Source organism: Hevea brasiliensis, chromosome 13, assembly GCF_030052815.1.
Source record: "Hevea brasiliensis isolate MT/VB/25A 57/8 chromosome 13, ASM3005281v1, whole genome shotgun sequence".
NCBI classification, from domain to species: domain Eukaryota; kingdom Viridiplantae; phylum Streptophyta; class Magnoliopsida; order Malpighiales; family Euphorbiaceae; genus Hevea; species Hevea brasiliensis.
Window position 1 is genome coordinate 76775895 of NC_079505.1, and position 15040 is coordinate 76790934.

Sequence of the window (15040 nt, forward strand, 5' to 3'; positions counted from 1 at the left end):
AAATGAATTCAAGCACTAGATAATTAAGAAAAAGTAAGGTTCGGGTTTACCTATGCCGATTCCGACCCCGGGAACGCGCTCGGGACATCTGACAATAGTAGGGTAGCTAAAATTTTGACCAAATTCCGAGACTTTTTTGGTAGCCTATTTGCTCAGCCTGAAATTTACAAACTTGGGCAACCGTTGAATTTTTCCGAATTGAAGATACCTACACGAAGCCCACAACACGGGGGTTAGTACAAAATTTTTACGGAATTTTCTAAACTCATTTAAAAATAAAAATTGTCGAAAAATTTGAAATTTATGTCGTGCTCGAAATCTAGCCCAAAAGTCGAAATGGGCTAAAATCTTCAATGGATTTAGATGATTTCGATTCGAAATACAAAATTTTGAATTTTACTGAAAAGCGAGGTCAAAAATTCGGAAAAATTCCATAAAACTCGAGAAAAATCGTAGACTCCAAATATATTTTTAGTTTTGCCACGTGGTCTTTAAATTAATTTTTAAAAATCATCAAAGTTTATATTTTCGGAAAATCGAACCCGATTTTTAAAATCCGAAAAATCTCAAAAAAATTCCTAAAATTTAAATAAAATTTAAAATACCAAAAATACTCATAAATAATAAAAATTAAAATCTTGGGGTGTTACAGTGGGGTTCACAGTTTGCGAGAAATTTAGCCCAAAAGTCGAAATAGGCTAAAACTTCCCAAACAAAAATTGGGCAAACTGCTCGATGGATTTTGTTGTTCTAGGTGTCTATGGAAAGCTCTCGAGGTGTAGATGAGTTTTGACACAAGACCCGATTTGATCAATGGTCGGATCGGCCGGATTTTGACCGGGAAAGCGAAACGGCGTGCGCGCGCTGGGTGGGTTTCGCGTGACTTTTTCGGCTGCCTGGAGGCTTGTCGACGGCAGGGGAGGGGCGGGGGAGGTGCGCAGGAGTGAGGGGGAGGGCTGGGCAGTGGCTGGGCGGCGAGGGGTGAAGGGAGGAGAGAGAAAATGAAGAGAGAAGGGGAGAGGGTCGCTCGATGTGGGAGGAGAAAAGAAAAAGGGAAGGGCCAGTCCGATTCGACCTGTTCGATTCGGTCGGTTAGATTCAAAATACCTAAAAATTAAATTTTTACTCTGCATTGGGATCGAAAACGAGACCCAAAAATTTTAAAAAAATTCTAGAAAACTCAGAAAAATTCATAGAATCTAAATATATTTTTAGTTTTGCCACGTGATCTTTAAATTAATTTTTAAAAATCATCAAAGTTTTATATTTTCAGAAAACCAAACACGATTTCTAGAATCCAAAAAATTTCAAATAATTTCTCAAAATTTAAATAAAACAAAATATAAATAACTAACCATAAAATAATAAATTTAAAAATTATGGGTGTTACAGCAATCATCTCTCTTTTTCCCATTTATTTATAAGAAATTCATAGACTAATAATTTAGCAATTAAATTTCCATCTCATAATAAAAATATAAAATATTAAAAAATTTACTCATTTGAAATTTTGTTTAGAATTATATATATATGTTAAGCCTTAAAAATAATTTTATGAAAATATATACTTAAAAAATTATCGTATAGTATAGTTTTTTTATTTTTACTTTTTATATTTAATTATATAAAAAATAACTTATCATATTAAATATTAACTTTCATTTAAATCAGTTTAAATTTTAATTATTAAAATTTTATCTTCAAATTATTTTTATAATATATTTTCAAGCTCTTAAATTTCTCCTCATTATAATATAAATAAAAATTAATCTTTTTATTAAATAAAAAGACTAAATTATTTTTTTTAAATTTAATATATATTTCAATAATTATTTTAAATGTATAATAACCTTTTTATTTTTATTTATATAAAAATTAACTTATATATGTATATAAAATAAATCTTAAATTTGATTTTATAAGAATATGCTTCCTAATTTACTAAGACTACCTAAAAAAATCATATAACATATATATTTTTTTAAAATTTTACTTTTTATATTTTACTATATAAAATTAACCTATCACATTAAATATTAACTTTCGTCTAAAAACTAAAATCAAATTTCATACAACAATATTAATAGTTATTTAAATTTTTTTCACTACATTTTTTAAGAATTTAAAATTTTTAAATTTCTGATAATTATAATGTCTTTAGTTATTTATTTTTAATTTAATTTTTTATAAAATAAAAAAGAATGAATTATTTTTTAAAAAATTATATATATAATAATTATTTTAAATATATATTGACCTTCTTTATTTTTATTTTTATACAGCTCCTAGATTGACGACACATGGACATCCACAGCCAAATGTGACTGCACACATGGAAGGAGCTATACCCACTTGGTCAGAAAATTAAACCAGGGCATTTTGAAAGGCTATCGACCTATTTCCGAGCGCAACTTCTCAGAATTTTGCTCAAAAAAATTTTGATATTTTAAAGTAACGAAAATAATTATATAGTTTAATTCACTTCAAATTATTTCGTATATTTAATTAATATTTTTATCATATTGTTATTATTTCACATAAAAAGTAATAAAATAAAATATAAAATAATTAATAAATAAATTTAAAATATTTATTTATTTTCATACATTAAAATAAAAAATATATAAAAAATTATTATTGACCACGTACACCAATAATTCTCTAATTAATTTTATTAAAAGAATTTAATTTAGATAATTTATAAAAAATTTTATACGTTTAAAATAAATTTCAAAATGTAACATTCATTAAAATCTTATTATCTGAAATCTTTTTTTTTTGAAATTGTTATTTGCAATATTTAAAATAAAAATAAATGTGTTTATATTCAATTTTATACTTATTTATAAATAAATATAATTTACGCAATAATATTTTTAATTTTCATTAAATTAATTGAATTTTTATGAGATCATACATTTTTTATATAAAATTATTTTTGAAAAAAGAGTTTTTGTCGAATTAAATTATAATAATTTCAAACTTTTAAATGAAGAAACTTAATATAAATAGAATTCAGCTGAACTAAATTAATTTATTTTAAAACTTTTTAAACATATTTAATTTAATTTAATGATATTAAATTTATTTTTAAAACTATAATTTTTGAATTCAAATTGTAACCAAATCCAGGAAAAAAATTCTAAATCACAGTTTAAAACAATATAATATTTAAATTTAGTAATATTTAAATTATAATTTAACAATTAAAAATAAAATAAATTAAATTAAATTAAAAATAAATAATATAAAAAATATTATTAATAACGGAAAAAAAAAATAATACACAACTTTTTCTCTCTTCATCTACCGCCGGTTCATTGCGATCAAGTCCATCACACTGCTTTCGCACTTATTTAAAATCTCGGACCCCGCTGCTACCATCTACCGTCACATCTAACAAATTCAGCGCTTTCCTTGGGAGCGCAAGACTCGCTAAGAGAACTGGCGGCGACTGAGCGTCTCCTCGTTATTTCATCGAAAAGGTATGCTTGCTGGGATCTTGGTCAATTTTTACAAATTTGAGCAATTGATCTTTGCTCCATTTTAGAATTTTTGCAATGGATAACTGGTCTTTCTTTTCTCATTTTTCTTTTTACCAGTTTATGTGGCTATTAAGGTTTGTTTATCAAACTTGGTTTTCTTGATTTAATGTGGTTTCTTCTCTTGTTTTGGTGTTTTTTTTTGTCCATTTGGTTTGCATTTTCTTTTTTGGATAAAACGGAAAGAACCATTTTGATTTGTAATTGATTTCAATTTTCAAGAGGATGTGAGTTTATAATGGGCTTACTTGTACCTCAACAAGAGTTTCGTCTGATGGGGCACGATGATTTTTCACATAGCCATAATTATGAAAGGCTATTGAAATTGTTTGCTTGCTTAGCCCATCACCTGTTTGATCATTTGTCTCTGAAAAGTAGGGGAGGTCGCTTGGAGGCAATATTGTTTTTCTTTTTAACAGACTGAAAGGCTCATAAATAAGCTGGAGGTGCTGGTTAAAATTGGGTGGAAGAACTTTGATGAGTTGCTTTTAATTTTTGTAACGGTTCTTTAAAAACTTCATTTTGGCTTATTGGCGACCCGGTCAAATCTAGTGTATAGCATAGAGAATCGCTAAACCGGTAAGACCCGGTTCGTGCAAACTACGTCGTTTTGGACAAAGATTAAAGGAAAGAAAATTGGAAGGAGCTCTAAATCAAATCTGCGGATAGTCGCGATTTCTTTCCCGTCTTTCCTTTATCTACCTTGTCACTTCATGATTCACCGTCTCACCGAATCCGGCATCCTCAGGATCCGGCTACGGCTGGACGTTGAAACTCCGGCGTTTTTTTCTTTGGGACCAATGCCGCTTCTTTATTTTTGTTATTAAACCCTTTTCAAGTTCACCTGCAATTTTTGGTTAGTTTTCATGTAATTTCAAGAACTTTTATTGAGCTAATTTTGACACATCCTAAGAACAAGTACTTCATCTGTTACATTAATGCTCTTCAACTCTCAGCCTCAGCCCAATATGTCTGTCTCCTAATCACTAATCCTTTCTTTTATTACTTTGTGGATATAAAAAAAATAATAAATAGAGAAAATAAAAAGAATATATGTATTTTTCATTATATGAGGAAATAAATAGAAAAGATTTGCAGACCGGATTTGAAAACCTGATTGTGGAGTATTGGATTGGTGAGCAATTAGTGTTGTGCCGTCGTGCCAATTATGATGGGGTTCTTAAACTCAATTTTTTCCGAGATCAAGGAGAGGAGTGAGAGATTATAGGCATGAATCATATGGGTTTTGGAGAAGGTGGCGATGGAAAGGTACAAGCGGTTTCGGGTTGGGGGGGCATAAGAATGTGGAGGGTGGGTAATATTAGGGGCTCATTTGGCGCTTACCCAATTTTCAAATGTTAGTTGAAGAACCGATTCCTGCCAACTCAGTAACAACTTTGAGAGCCCTACAACAATACCTATTCCATCTATTACAAAGTTGCAAAACCCTCAGAAATCTATCTCAAATCCACACCCAAATACTTATTAATGGCTTTTCCCAGAAAAATTATGTTGTTGCTAAGTTACTTTCATTCTACATAGCCTCTGGTCATCTCCTCTCTGCACACGAAGTATTCAAAAATATTAAAAACCCAAGTGTTACTCTATGGAATCAGATGATCAGAGGCCATGCTCGAAGCGAATCGCCTCAAAAGTCTGTTATACTTTTCAATCAAATGAGAGTCGTAGCGGTGGAGCCTAATGGGTTCACTTATTCGTTCCTTTTGAGTGGTTGCGCTAGGTCAGGATTGTTGAGAGAGGGCGAACAGGTGCATGGAAGAGTTTTGGTGGAAGGTTATTGCTCAAATGTGTTTGTGCAGACGAATTTGGTTAATTTATATGCAATGGCTGGTGCTGACTTTGGAGTTGGATATGCACGTCGTGTGTTTGATGATATGGGTGATAGAAATGTTGTGAGTTGGAATTCGATGCTTGCAGGGTATATGAGGTGTGGGAATGTTGATGAGGCAAGGAGGGTTTTTGATGAGATGATGGAGAGGAATGTTGTCTCTTGGACGACTATGATTGCAGGGTACGCTCGAAATGGTAAGAGTAGGAAGGCATTGAACTTGTTCAGTGAAATGAGGAGAGCCTGTGTAGAATTGGACCAGGTGGCGTTGGTGGCAGCACTATCAGCATGTGCTGAACTGGGGGATTTGAGATTGGGCAGGCGGATTCACTCGTATATTAAAGAGACATTGAATGGTAAAAACCGGTCCTTACTGATTTCTTTGTACAATGCACTTATACACATGTATGCTAGCTGTGGTGTGATTGAAGAAGCTTATGAAGTATTTAGATGGATGCCACAGAGAAGTAAGGTTTCTTGGACAACCATGATCAGTGCATTTGCAAAACAGGGCTATGGACAAGAGGCGCTTGCTATTTTTCAATTGATGCAAAGCTTGGGAGCCGAAGGAGCAAGGCCTGATGAGATAACCTTCATAGAAGTCCTAAGTGCTTGCAGCCATGCTGGACTTGTGAATGAGGGTCGCCAATTCTTCATAGACATGATTCAGACTTGGGGCATTAAGCCCAGAATGGAGCACTATGGATGCATGGTTGATTTATTGAGTCGGGCTGGATTGTTGGATGAAGCACATGATCTCATTGAGAACATGCCCATGAAACCAGATGTTGCCATCTGGGGTGCTTTACTCGGTGGTTGCAGAATTCACAAAAATGCTGAGCTTGCTTCTCATGTGGCTCCAAAATTGGTTGCTGAGCTTGATCCTGACCAAGCAGCTGGTTATCTTATGCTCTTGGCAAATGCTTATGCCACTGCTAAAAGGTGGCAGGATGTTGCTACTGTGAAACAGAAGATGGTTGAGATGGGTGTGAAAAAGCCTGCTGGCCGAAGTTGGGTTCAAATAAATGGAGTAATTCACGATTTTGTAGCAGGTGACACGGCTCATAAGCATGCATCTTCAATCTCTGAGATGCTTGGCAAAATTAGCAGGCAAGTTACGTGTGTTAGCGACAGGCCAGACACGGATAGCATTTTCAGCTGTTGATGAGTAGGACAGTGTGGTGGTTTGGTAGTTATCCTTCTTTCATGATAGAAAAAAGCATGAGTGATAATACATGAGTGCAATAATGTTGTAATACATTGAAGATTTGTTTTTATGCACAAGTAACTTGGGCTGTTGTTACCGATAGTAAGTTTTTGCGTGAATTTTTTAAGTTACTAGTGAGTTGTGATTTGTTTTTTGGACTTCTAAACTCTGAGTTGTATTTTTTTCAAATTACTGCTTGCATTGGTTGGATAGGTAATGGCATGCTCTGATCCAGCAACCACACAAAGGGAGTTAGTCCAGGTAACTTCTGCTCCAAGGAAACCCAGGATTCTGCTTGGTGCTAGTGGAAGTGTAGCTGCTATAAAATTCGGAAATCTCTGCCATTGTTTTTCTGATTGGGCAGAAGTAAGAGCTGTGGCCACAAGGGCTTCTTTACATTTCATTGATAGAGCCTCACTTCCTAAGGACGTTGTTCTTTACACTGATGAGGATGAATGGTACAGTTGGAATAAAATAGGAGATAGCGTCCTTCACATTGAGCTGCGACGGTGGGCTGATATCATGGTTATAGCCCCGTTATCAGCAAACACACTTGGTAAGGTAATAAGTACTATGGGACTTTGAAAGTTTGTCTCTCACCCTTAGGGAATTTCACTGAAATAACAATGTTGACTAAATTGCATTTGAGCCCATTATCCTAGGAGAAATCCTGTTTTAGTTTCTCTCCTGAGAAATCCTGTTTTATCTGTTTGTTATTTCTGCAAAATTACAAAGATTTGAAGCTATTGTTTCTGAGATTTTCCTCAATAGACTTTTACTTGCAAAGTCATGTAGATGAAGTTGTTTGGCCTTGTTTGCACAGTCACATATGTTGTTCGCATCAATATCGTCATATATTCGAGTTGTTAACATATCAACATAATGTAATAAATGATTTGGATTCAATATCTCAGGTTAAACAATTTTGGTACTGTTGCTTTCTACTTAATAATTTATTAAATTGAAAGATTGGCTTGTTGGGATAAACGTTTAGTTGAGTTAAGCTGAGTTGAGTAGAAAGATTGGCATGTTCATGTATGATTAATATGCTTCTACGTTGTCTCTTAATTAATTCAAGTTGGTTTCGTGAACTGGCTAGAATGGGTTGCCGATAGTCACCAGAGAATGAATCATGGCAGTAACCCTTTTTAGGCCCCTCTGTGTTAAGATGTCATGATATGAGACAGGGCTTATGGATTATTGTCTATTTGTATATGTCGTACATACGAACTCAGTTCATCAGAGTAATAGAATCTTTGAGAATGATTTTCCCTGTATGCTTGATATACTTTTTTTTTTTTAACATATGCTTTCTAATTAACCTCTCTCTCTCTCTCTCTCTCTCTCTCTCCTATTCTATATCTTTCTTTAATATTTGTCCCAATGCAGATTGCGGGGGGCTTGTGTGACAATCTGCTGACCTGCATTGTCCGAGCATGGGATTACGAGAAGGCCCTCTTTATCGCACCAGCCATGAATACTTTCATGTGGAAGAATCCTTTCACAGAAAGGCATCTCATGTCAGTTGATGAACTTGGAGTTGCCCTCATTCCACCGGTCACAGAAAAGCTAGCTTGTGGTGATTATGGAAATGGTGCGATGGCTGAACCCGCCCTAATCTACTCCACCATAAGACTCTTCTTGGAGACACGGACTCAACGGGGACGTGGAAGAGTTGGTTAGTTTAATGGGAATGCTTTGTTGTTGCTGCTCTTTTCATCTTCTAATAGTTAACATTGTTGATCTTGTGAATCGTCGATTGATGTAAGTCTCATATGCTGCATGAAAGGAGCACCAACTCCCACCCCATATAATAAAAGTCTCTTCATACATACGCAGTACATCTAACGGATTTTGTATGCCTCGAAATACTTGTAAGATTTCATTTGAATTGCATGTTGTCAATGGCACTCTGGCCATTTCTTGCACCCTTAAATCCAAGGTTTCGGGCACATGATATGGGTGTTCCTAGGTTCATTGGATCCGATGCAATCTCCAAGCAGATGGTGTTATCAGGCCATGTTTCTCAACAAAGGTGGTGTGCACAGTTTTATTGGATTTTATTCGAACAAAAAAAAATCATAGCGATAATATTGAAGTAAATTTATTTTACTGTTTTAATTTAAGTTTTGATTATATAATGTTTTTCTTTAATTTTTTAAATATATTATATATTTTTAATATAATTATATATTTATATGTAATTAAGATTATAAAATTAAATATTATATAATTAAAAAATAATAAAAAGACGTAATTATATGATATATTGTTTATTAATTAATTATATTTTAAATATAATTTTTTATAAAAATAAATATATAAAATTATTTCAAGAATTAAAATTAAAACTGCAGTAAGAACTGCATTGATTCGAAATTAAAACACTAAATAATCGTACTGTATTTTGTCAAGTATTGATCCCCCATCAGACCTAGAACTAGGACCAGAAAGTACTGCAAACAAAACAAATATTAATAATTATATAAAGGTTTTATTCAGTAAATGATTCTTTGTATTTATCTAACTAATTTTATATTGATAAAAAGTATTTTTATATCTAAATAATTATATATTATAAAGAGTTTATTAAATATTTATATAATATGTTTGATAATTTATAATAATTAAAAATATTTAATTATTAAAATATAAAATAAATAACATCTTAAATATATATAAAATTATAGATGTAGGTGTAGTTTTATTGAAAAAGTTTTGAGTGATATAATTATTTCAAATCGTTGGATAGAGAGACAATAATATAAATGAAAAGAAATTTTAAATATTAAAATTTTTTTTGACAATTAGATATTATAAACAAATAATAAATTAACTTATGACTTTTAATATATTTTAGGAATTATTTAAATAGCAACAGTCAAAATAAATAAGAAAATGTAAATATGTGAGATTTTTTAAAATATAAGAGAATGAAATGTTAATAATCATAAATACAAGAATAAATAATAATTATTGAGAACTATATTTCAACTTATTAGAGGTAAAAGATAAAGCTTTCTCAATTCCGAATATATGTTTATGTCCTCTTTGCCCCACAAGAAGAAGGGATAAATTTAAAGTAGAGATTGAATTTTATCGAGATGAAGACAATGATGGAAGCTTGGATTCCAGCGTTAGTTGAAGGCATACATTCCACCCCCACTCAGGCCGTCCTTTATCTCTCCGGCGGTGCCTCTCAGGTTTCTCTCTCTCTCTCTCTCTCCCCCTCTAATGGTACCTTCATTAAGAAGTGATTATCATGAGAATTCAACTCAACTAAGTGATTAGATCTTGTGACTAGGCGCTGGGCTGGTTGATGGCAGTGCCCGGTGCTACAAATACAGTGCTTGAAGCTCTGGTACCCTACTCCAGAATGTCCATGATTCAATTACTTGGCAAGGTTCTCTTCACTTCCTTTTCTAATTATCATAAATTAATTACTTCATCTTGGATTTTTTTTTTTTTGGAATTTTTGCTTATTTTGCATTTGTTTTTTCGGCTTCAGGTTCCTACTAATTATTGTAGCCAACAAACAGCAGAGGAAATGGCCTTATTGGCTTACAATCGCGCTCTTAAGCTCTCTAGTCCTGGTAAATTAAATCACTAACTAATGTCTCTATCTCTCTCTGTTTTTTCTCAGATGATGATGCGCAGCGCTTTTGATTGTCGCTGGTAGAACGAAGGTTTTTAACCTATATGATGATATGATTTTGATGTTTACTTCAGTAGCCAGCTTGTCCACACATCTGGATTTGCAGAAGCACTAGGCATTTTTTCTGAAGTTGGGATGGTTTAATAAATATTTTAATTTAATATGGGCTCTATTCATCTGCTGAATAGGTTATCCAGTTCTTGGTGTGGGTTTCACTGGTTCTCTAGCTAGCACGCGGGCCAAACTTGGTGATCACAGGTATCGTTTATTGATAATTTATTTTTTTCTATGCAAATGTTCCTTGTACAAGTGAATGGAAATTTGATTTTGTTTAGAAGTTCAGCTTTAATTTTTCCTCTATATTCATATCTTCACTTGAGATTTTATTGTGGTTTTCATTAACCTCAACTAATTTATTTGCAATAGTAAATTTATTTCCATGTGACATAAGTGAAGATGATGAGAAATAGGATGACTTGGGATGAAGTGATAAATAATGATTCAGCTAGCACTGGACCTCTCTATACATGTAACTATGCAGCGTTTTGAGTGATCTTTGACCTTCTTAACTCCATAATTTCATTGCCTTTATAGATTTCACTTGTCAACAAGAACATCTGACCGACTTTGGGTATCTAAAGTTACTTTGTCAAAGGTAATGATAGGTGGCCTCCTTCCTCCCTTTTTTCCTTTTTTTAAACAAAACTCAACCTTTTGTGTTGCAATATTCATGAATACTTTTTTACTGATTTCATCTAGGGTCTGCGAACTCGAGAGCAAGAAGATACCATTTCAAGTCATCTCTTACTCGAGGTTTGTAACAATCACATGTATTAATTGCATATTTTTGGTTAAATAGAATGTATTTGCATCATTCATTGTTTATATTGCTTATATGGAGTTGGTAGAACTTCCGAGATCTCAAAGTAGGTGACGTGATGTGATGGCTATTTGCTGCCAACTCAATCCTTTCACTTTGTTTTTTTCCCTTCATGTCTTTGAAAGTACATCATGTTTGATTATGTATGATAAATTTGTTTCATTTCCTTGGTAGAATTTTGTTATTTATTTTTCTTTTGGCTATATTTTTGGTTACAGGCCATTGCAAATGCTTGCAAAGTCCAGGCAACATTTGTTTCTAATTTGACTGAATCTGATGTGTCTGATGAATTTGAAAAAAAATTTACTGAAGATCAAGAATTGGAACAACTTCTAAATGGGCAAATATGCTTTAAGGTTTATCCGTTTTCCAGTGGTATGGCTTGTTCTTTGGTTGAATAAATCCCAATTACACTGACTTATGTCCAGTATTTATTGTAAAATAGTTGTTTTGCAGTGATGCATACGTCAAATGAAGAGAGAAAGATAATACTTCCTGGTTCTTTTAATCCATTGCATGAAGGTCACCTCAAGCTCTTGGAAGTTGCTACAAGGTATGTGTTTATTTCAGACGTTTTTAAGGATTGTTCTAGTTGCTTCTCATTGATAACTCATTTTTATGCAGCATTTGTGGCAATGGGTACCCATGCTTTGAGATCTCAGCAGTCAATGCTGACAAACCTCCACTTTCCATATCGCAAATCAAAGATCGTGTCAGGCAATTTGAAAAAGTTGGTGAGGCTCAATATTTATATCATTTCCAGCTCCTATATACTTGCATATTGTGTGGATTACTGGTTTTACAAGGGTTTGGACACTGTGTATTTCTGGGTGGATGATGCAGTTTTTCATATGACATGTATGTGGATGGTTCATGAATTTCAGTTATGAATGATACAGGGATGGATGGGTGAATTTTTGCATCGAGGATTGGGTAAATTAAATGCTTAGAGAACAATGTTGAGTTAAAAGTATTGTAAAAACTTCTACGTGCTATCTTGAACATATTATAATTATCATTGAAATAGCCATGTAGCTTTTGATAGGAACTTGCCTACTTGTGACCTATAATTATACAGCTGAATTAAAAGGTGTCCTAAGAGTATCGTTTAAGCTGTTGTTGGACTCAAAGTATATGGAAATGATATTTACTTCCTCATGTGAGCTTTAAATGTATTTTATTGGATTGCCTGCTATTTAACACTCTGCAAAATTTCCTGTAATCCTTTATTAGAGTTTTGTTTTTGTTGGTTTTTCCTACCTTTTCACACTGTTTTTGATGATGATATTTTTTTCAAAACTCATCCTTCAGAATTTTGTGTTATCTTTAGCTTCTTTTTCGTTCTGGTTTTACTGTTTAATTTCATTTGACAATTGAAATATGGCTTGAAACTAAATTGATTAGGAAATGTTATTAGCTGTTCATTGGATCATTATTTGATAAGTTTTTGGATGGCAGGGAAGACAGTAATTATTTCCAATCAGCCCTTTTTTTACAAGAAAGCTGAGCTTTTCCCTGGCAGTGCTTTTGTAATTGGTGCAGACACTGCAGCAAGGCTGATAAATGTATGTCATCAAATTGCTCTAAATAAAATAAGCATGATATGCATTCTAAAGTTGGTATACAATTCTAATGATACACACACATACACACACAGAGATTCCATAATGTTCTAGAAATTTGTTTACTGTTGTATGCGTGCTTGGATTTAATTATCTTTCTGTGAAGGTTTCAAATGAACTTCAGGGATTCAGTACTTGCTATTGATTATTTTCCTAATGTATTATTAGTTTGTTGAATATCTGTTTCCCTAGATGGTGAGGTAGAAGACTGCCAGTCATAGAAGGGACTGACCACTGCTTTTTGATTGGGCATCATGCTACTCTTTACTAATAAGGAATTTCCGCCTTGATACTTGTAAACAATGATGGGAAACATATAACCATATGTGCTCCTAAAATATGACTATAAAGGTGGCTTAGAACAAATTTTTATTCTTACTCTTATATTTGACTCTTCATGAGAAAGATTTATATTTGGCTTCTTCATATGGCAGCATGGAGCAATGCCTTAGTTTACCAATTTTTGTCCCTTTTTTGATTAACTTGGACTTATGTTGACTATTTATTTCTACTACTTTTCCAGCCCAAGTACTATGATGGGGACTGTGGGAAGATGCTAGAGATACTCATGGGTTGCAAGAATACAGGATGCACATTCCTTGTTGGTGGTCGTAATGTAGATGGTGTGTTTAAGGTGTGCCCTCTTACTTGAAGCTTATGAAAGTGTCCACTTGATATTTATCTATTTTATGTCCATTTGGAAATTTTATCAATGTGTTTTTTCTGGTCTTTCTGAAGGTTCTTGAAGACTTTGACATTCCGGAGGTGTTAAAAGACATGTTTGTCTCAATACCAGCTGAACAGTTCCGCATGGATATTTCGTCTACCGAGATAAGAAAGAGGAGTGGGATGTGAGTCTGACATGCTGCAACATTTACCCATTATATGATTCTTGTAACGCTGATGAAGATGATAAATATGCATCTGGGGAAAAATCAGATAATATTATACTACACAAGTCTTCTGCATGTTAAAATAATCTTCTGCATATACAGATTTATCAGAGTCAAACCAAAACCTTGGTATCTCTACAAAGAAAGTAACACCGGTAAATCCATTATCCTGTTCCTGCCTCATATTTGCCCATTTTGACATGGACAATTGTGGTGGTAGGAATTTAGTTTGTATCCTGAAAGACATTAGAGTGAATTATCAATAGAGAATTTTGTTTTTTTCGTCAGTCAGCAATTGCGGTTGCCATGGAATGCAAAGATCTTCCACATGGCTATGGAGTGCGAATTCTCTTTTCAGGTGGCTGCAATTTCAATTTGTCCATGGATTGTTAATTGCATTCCGTTACCCTTCTAAATTATATGAATTGTCAATTTTATCCTTTTTTTGATTTTTATTCCCTCTTTTGGACAAAGCTTGAAAACTGAAAAAAGACAAATGAAATGTCGGTGCCACGTGGAGGCTAAAAGAAGAACAAAATTCTGTGGCTTCTCTGGTGGAAGAGAGCTTCTTGGGATAAGAAATGTCTGGCTGTGACTTTAATATACAAATGATAAATGCAATTATATATTGATGGAACATGATAATCTAAATCTAAATCTAAATCCAAAGCAAACTTTGACGATATTTGTTAATGTGCAAGTGACTGTTGCATTAACAACCTAGTATATCTACAACTGAATTCTCTTGCAAAATGGTCCAAAATGAAACTTCTACTGTTTTATTGGCATGCCAGAACTGAATTTGTTCACATGGAGGCAGACGGACGGAAGGAGAGAAGAGCTCAACCACCGCAAGCTGCACCGCACCCAGCTGCGCATGTAGAACCATGTGTATCGGTATGCGTAGCAGAGGTTTTATCCTTGGATGCGCCACCTGCACAAGAGAAAATGATAGCCGTAATAATGGATAGAGTGATTAGTGCACCCCACCATAAGAGTAAAGCTTCGCTGCTCAACCCTTCGCCGCCGCTTCTTCCATACCCCCCTATCGCCTCTTTCCATTCCCTTACCATATCCAATCTCTTTCTCTCTCGGTAAAAGCCAGTTCTTGTTTTTGAGTTTTAACAGCCAACACCACACCGATCAAAGGATTGTTTGATTTGCATTGACCTTTTTATGCAGGTGATTTAATAATGTGAAAGAGGGGAAAAAAACAAGAAAAAGAAAATGCTGACTACCATTCCCTCCTCAAACCCTATCCAAAATAGGCTGCCTTTTGTTGACATACGATGCTAATTTTAAGTATAAAGTCCTTAAAAAACTAATTGGTGCTGTCGGTGAAGTCCTTAAAAAACCTTATAATTATTTTAATTTTTTAAATTAACTAATTAT

At 33.5% G+C, this 15040-nt stretch overlaps 3 protein-coding genes across 6 annotated transcripts; all 3 read left to right on the forward strand.

Annotated features, from left to right (window-relative positions):
- The first annotated feature begins 3327 nt into the window (after positions 1 to 3327).
- Positions 3328 to 8534, forward strand: LOC110663092 (probable phosphopantothenoylcysteine decarboxylase). Of its 3 annotated transcripts, none has more exons than XM_021822309.2 (3): positions 3328 to 3485; positions 6812 to 7159; positions 7988 to 8534. In XM_021822309.2, exons 2-3 carry the CDS (start codon positions 6815 to 6817, stop codon positions 8279 to 8281), a joined length of 639 nt encoding a protein of 212 aa, XP_021678001.2. In that variant the 5' UTR covers positions 3328 to 3485; positions 6812 to 6814; the 3' UTR covers positions 8282 to 8534. The 3 variants fall into 3 exon arrangements, with proteins under 3 accessions (XP_021678001.2, XP_021678000.2, XP_021678002.2); XM_021822308.2 differs by lacking the exon at positions 3328 to 3485 and adding an exon at positions 6558 to 6700; XM_021822310.2 differs by lacking the exon at positions 3328 to 3485 and adding an exon at positions 6604 to 6732.
- On the forward strand, positions 3510 to 6704 carry LOC131168722 (pentatricopeptide repeat-containing protein At5g66520-like). The gene has a single exon (XM_058132252.1). The coding sequence runs from the start codon at positions 4898 to 4900 to the stop codon at positions 6554 to 6556; it is 1659 nt and encodes a 552-aa protein (XP_057988235.1). The 5' UTR covers positions 3510 to 4897; the 3' UTR covers positions 6557 to 6704.
- Positions 8535 to 9610: 1076 nt separating the features above from the next.
- Positions 9611 to 13935, forward strand: LOC110663091 (uncharacterized). Of its 2 annotated transcripts, none has more exons than XM_021822305.2 (12): positions 9611 to 9801; positions 9903 to 10001; positions 10107 to 10191; positions 10442 to 10511; positions 10848 to 10908; positions 11013 to 11066; positions 11352 to 11508; positions 11590 to 11686; positions 11758 to 11867; positions 12592 to 12698; positions 13279 to 13389; positions 13494 to 13935. In XM_021822305.2, the coding sequence occupies exons 1-12, from the start codon at positions 9703 to 9705 to the stop codon at positions 13608 to 13610; spliced, it is 1167 nt and encodes a 388-aa protein (XP_021677997.1). In that variant the 5' UTR covers positions 9611 to 9702; the 3' UTR covers positions 13611 to 13935. The 2 variants fall into 2 exon arrangements, with proteins under 2 accessions (XP_021677997.1, XP_021677998.1); XM_021822306.2 differs by having other exon boundaries at positions 9663 to 9801; positions 9890 to 10001.
- The last annotated feature ends 1105 nt before the right edge of the window (positions 13936 to 15040 follow it).